The sequence below is a fragment of the Corvus brachyrhynchos genome, unplaced genomic scaffold (genome assembly GCF_000691975.1).
Source record: "Corvus brachyrhynchos isolate BGI_N302 unplaced genomic scaffold, ASM69197v1 scaffold305, whole genome shotgun sequence".
Taxonomy (NCBI): domain Eukaryota; kingdom Metazoa; phylum Chordata; class Aves; order Passeriformes; family Corvidae; genus Corvus; species Corvus brachyrhynchos.
The window spans coordinates 479,551-484,418 of NW_008239284.1; the positions used below are offsets into that span (position 1 = coordinate 479,551).

The following is a 4,868-nucleotide window of genomic DNA, read 5'->3' on the forward strand; positions in this document are numbered from 1 at the left end:
TCCTGAGGGGATCCCCGCGTCCCACCGGGATCCCCCGCGTCCCACCGGGATCCCTCCTGTCCCCGCGCTCCTGACGCCGCGTTTGCCTTGCAGGAGGCCCAGGATGGCGGAGAGACCGGAGGACCTGAACCTGCCCAACGCCGTCATCACCCGCATCATCAAGGAGGCGGTGGGTGCCGGGCCCCGCGGCCCAGCGGAGCGGGGCGTCTGGAGGCCCTGGCCTCGGGAGATCCCGGCCTCTTGAGACCCCGGCCCCGGGAGGCCCCGGCCGTGCTGTGGCCCCGCCCGCGGGGCTCTGTCCTGGCGCCGTTCCCCCTCGGGTACCGGGGGCTGCAGCACTCGCAGGGATGCTCCACCAGCACAGCTCCCGCAGTGGCACTGTCAGAACCAGGCCCCCCCCAAAACCTCAGCGCACAAGTCCATGTCTATATAAAAATCCAGAATAATTCCCAGCGGTTAATTTAGTATGTTTGGTCTGGAGCTGTGAGGTGTTGCTGAGTGGATCTGGGTCTGGCAGGGGTGTCAGGAGCTGGGTAGTCACAGGATGAGTTACCGGGAGACAGTGGCCAGACCCCAGACTCCAGAGTCACTGGGCTTCTGCTCAGTCGGTGCCTTTGAGGGACACATTCCTACTGCCCTTAGCTTCCAGCTGGGAGCAGAGCTCCTGTGACAGCACCCAAGAGCAGTTCCCAGTTCTGAGTCCTCTGCGTGCCTTAACGAACTGGAACATGAATTATGTGAGTTTAAGTCATTTCTAGCAGCTTCTGATAAAAGTTGGACTTGTTTTTCAGCTTCCTGATGGAGTCAATATTTCCAAAGAAGCCCGGAGTGCGATCTCCCGAGCGGCGAGTGTGTTTGTGCTGTATGCAACATCATGGTAAGGCTTTGGTGCAGCAGTCACTGGTGCAGTTGATTGATAATTCACCTCTCTGCTGGCCTGGGGACCCTTTCCCAGTGTTTGTTTCTGTCTTGTCTGTTTATATAAATAAACTAGTCTGCCAGGCTGCAGCAGGTGGGTTTGGACTGCTCAGAGCAGCCCATGGGAAGGTAGCTGGGCTCTGGACACAGACATGTCCCAAAAGGAGGGGTCCCAAACTGCCATTAACCTTAGAGCGTGGCTGCACAGCCTTCCTGGCAAAGGCAGGAGCACCTGACTCACTTTTCAGGCTCCTCAACACGAAGTGTTAGGGCAAGAGCTGCCACAGAGGACGCAGTCACATTTTTGGGGTGGCTCGGCTGTGCGGGGACCATTTCTCTGGTGTCAGGTGCTTCCAGGGCTGTGTGGAACTGTCGCAGCCAAGGTTCAGACTTTCTCCTTCTCCTGTTTGTGGAAAAGGTCTGTGCAAGCAGAAACTAACACTGTGGGCAAGCACAGCCAGCCAGTGTAAACAGAGAAGTGTTTCAAACCTCTGTTAGTAAGTGATAAAAAACCCCTAATTGTTTAGGAGATGGCTTTTTTAAGTTGCTGGTGACTTTAATAAGATGGAATTGACAACAGTTTCCAATTACCTCTCTTTTTGGTTCTGCCTAGTGCAAATAACTTTGCCATGAAGGGGAAGAGGAAAACCCTGAATGCCGGGGACGTGCTCTCTGCCATGGAGGAGATGGAGTTCCAGAGATTCGTGGCCCCTCTGAAGGAGTCCCTGGAAGGTACCGTGCTCCGTGGGTGTCCAGGGACTCTGAGTAGCAGCGAGTCCTGTTTTCCTCGAACACTGGACAAGCAACACTTATTGCCTGTCTTGTTTCTCTTCTCTTTGCCCAGCATCCTACACTGCAGTTTGCCTGGGGAATAACTAATGTGCACCTTAACGGGACTGGGATAACATTATTGCACAACTGATGAGGATTGAGAAAGTCTCATCTGCTCTCACTCCCCTATTATGTTTATCTAAGGAAAGCCGTAGGTGCTGCCTGTAAATGTGACCTCCTGCGTCCTTTTCAGCATTTTTCTGCTGAAATTTAACCTGATTTCCTATGGAGCTGATCAGCACAGCTCAGCTCATAGGGTGAGTTGTGCTCTGAGTTCCCTGCTCCCCTCGAAAGCCGGGAGAGCAAGTGGACGTTGGACCTCAGCCACTGACCTGTCCATGCCAGCTCCAACCCCTCACTGTTCCCTCTCCTCCAGTTTACAGGCGTGAGCAGAAAGGAAAGAAAGAGGCCAGGAAAGATAAAGACAAGAAGGCAGACTCGGAGGAGCAAGATAAGAGCCGAGAGGAGGACAATGATGACGATGACGAAAGGATGGAAGAGGAAGAACAAAACGATGAGGAAGAGGTGGACAACTGAGCTCGCTCATGGGCAGGGGCTGGGGTGTGCTCAGAGGGATATAAACGCTGTAAATCAACCTTGCTGTGTCCCCTCGTGTTTCCAGTAGAGCTTTGTGCTGCCCCTCTGTGGCCTGTCCCTTTTGGCCTTTAATTTGTACATAAAGGACTTATGCTGAGGCTTTTCCCGTGGCAGGGTGGCTCCTCCCCGTGCCTGGAGCGCTTTGGCCCTCCCCAGGCTCTGGGCTTTTGATGCTGGGCTGGCTCTGAAAGAGAGGAAAAAAGAACTGGTGAGTGCTCAGTGCAGAAACTGGCCAGGAGAACATGAGACTCTTGAGTATGAGGGGCTGAATCCAGTAGATTGTTAATAGAGCACTTCTGGGGTGTAGAACACAGATGATGATGTCCAGAGGCTTGGAAGCTGCACGTTGAAGCTGTTGATCCAAGTGAGTTGTTTTTTTTCCTTTGTTTCCTTGCATCCTGGCTGTGCCTTCTCCCTCTGCTGTACTGTGACAGTGACACTGTGTCCTTCAGCCTGAGCAGCAGCGCAGGCTGGCTGTACAGGGACCATGAGTTTACTCACTCACCCAAACCAACCCAAAGCCAAAAAACTCACAGTGCTGACAATGTAAACTGCACACTGAAAGTGTCTTTGAGAGCCCTGAGAGACAAAGAGGAGATTGATTTAAAATCTGAAGCACCATGAGGGGCTACAGTGAGGAGCAGGGCTGGAAACAGGTGGCTCTGTGCAGTGCTGGAGGTGTGACAGGTCACTGGTGGCACTGGGGTCTGGTGTCTCGCCTGTTCCCTGCAGGAGCAGCCCCTGGAGCAAGTTGAAGTGTGGTAGAACAGAGTGGTGAATCGTGGTGGATGTTTTTTCCCCTTTTCCCAGCTGGAATGAGCTAATTCCATCCAAGGTCCCTCTGTAGCCTTCACTGGTCATTCCAGGGACATAGATGCCTCTGGGAGGGCAGCAGGGGCAGGACGTGCCCAGCCAGGGGCCCGTGGGGGTTCAGAAAAAGGTTCCTGCAAGAAAGAAGGGTTGAAAGAACCTGTTGGTATCCCTTGTGCTCGTGTAGGTTTGTGCTTTTCCACCTGAACTGTTAGTGCTGATGCCTTTCTCCCTCAGAAAGTTTTAGGTCCATTTAAAACCCCCAAGTTTTGACGATGTGCAGTTTTAAAATAGCACTTGTGAGGAATCCTGGATCCTTTCCATCAAAAAACTGTCACAGAGCCACCCACAAGAACCACCCTGCCTTGCTGCTTTTCTGGCACACTGGATTTTCACACGCACACAAGCCCAGCTTCTGAAAAGAACTGAACCAACACGGATTTTCTGCTGTTTTACTTTCTGCTGGCGTTCAGTGAGGCTGTGGAAAGCCTGAGCTGATGATGCGTTCCCAACATCTCTGACAAACACCGACCTTCCAGCTTTTTTCCTTTCTTTTTTTTTCTCCTCAGCACATATCTGGGGTGCATATTCCAGAAGGGAACGAGATCTAAATAAAAGCCGGATTTTTTTTTTTTTTACAGAAATGGAGTCTCGTATTTCGGTCAGTTATAAAATGAGCAGGTTGTGGTTGCATAATTGGGATGGGAGCATGCTGCCAAGGCAGCAGCAAATGCTCTGGAAAATGGTTTCTGGAGCAGCTGACAGTGCAGGAGGATGAGGGGAGGATGAAGGCTGCTGCAGCTTGGCTTGGAGGAAGGAGGGAATTGTGGAGACTGTGAAGAAGGAGGGGATTTCCAGGTCTCAGAAGTGAGGCTGGAGTGCTGATGTTTGCTGGGGGAAGGAGCCTTCAGCTCACCCTCGCTCCAGGGACAGGCTCTAGGCTGGGGGGGAAGATCCAGGATCTGGATCCAGGGTTTCTGCACTGGAGTGAGTCAGGGAATGATGCTTTGGTGTGGGAGCTGCAGAACGTCCTGCACTAAACCTCATCTTGGCCATGTCCCCTGCTCTGAGAGACCAAGGCAGGGGTCTGGGCTTCCCTAGGCCTGGAAGACCCCCAGCACCCCAAAGCCCAGCTCCAGGTCCCTCTGCAGCACCGCAAAACCCTGCTCCACACCGCCAGAGCCTCTCAGCCGTGCTCCTTAAACCAAACCCTCACAGCACCCCAGTGCCCTGCTCCAGCCACTCCAGAATCCTAAAACCTGGCTCCAGCTCCTCCCACAGCACCCTAGAACCGGACTGCATGAAACCCCAGCACCCCAAAACGCTGCTCCATGCCCCCCAGAACCCCAAAATCCTGGCTCCAGGTGCCCCTACAGCACCCCAAAACTGGATTGCTTGGCCCCCCGCACCGGAAGCCTGCCTCCCGCCCCGCAGCACCCCGCACCCGCGCTGCCCCGCGCGAGCCTTCCCGCCAGCCCCTCCGCGGGGGCGGGGCTATGCTGATTAGGGGGCGCGGTTATGCAAATAGCGCGGCCAGTGTCGCACGGCCGGAGCGGACGCGGCGATCGGTGAGTGCCGGGAGCGGGAACCGGACCGGGAATGGGGCTGGGAATGGGACTGGGAGCGGGGACCGGAGCTGGGGCCGGGGTGTCTGCCCCTCCTCCGGTCCCCGACCCCGCTCCCCTGCAAGACTGCCGGGGGATGACTCCAGG

The 4,868-nt window shown here is 54.8% G+C and overlaps 2 protein-coding genes across 2 annotated transcripts in view; both read left to right on the forward strand.

The window, feature by feature from the left end:
- Positions 1–6: 6 nt before the first annotated feature.
- On the forward strand, positions 7–2,345 carry POLE3 (DNA polymerase epsilon 3, accessory subunit). Its single transcript, XM_008638307.2, has 4 exons — positions 7–169; positions 792–877; positions 1,532–1,650; positions 2,126–2,345. The coding sequence occupies exons 1-4, from the start codon at positions 104–106 to the stop codon at positions 2,284–2,286; spliced, it is 432 nt and encodes a 143-aa protein (XP_008636529.1). The 5' UTR covers positions 7–103; the 3' UTR covers positions 2,287–2,345.
- A 2,273-nt stretch (positions 2,346–4,618) lies between these two features.
- ALAD (aminolevulinate dehydratase) overlaps positions 4,619–4,868 on the forward strand; it is a gene marked incomplete at its 3' end in the record, with an annotated part of 9,612 nt that continues 9,362 nt past the window's right edge. The window contains exon 1 of the mRNA XM_017740277.1: positions 4,619–4,724. The remainder of the gene's footprint in view (positions 4,725–4,868) is intronic.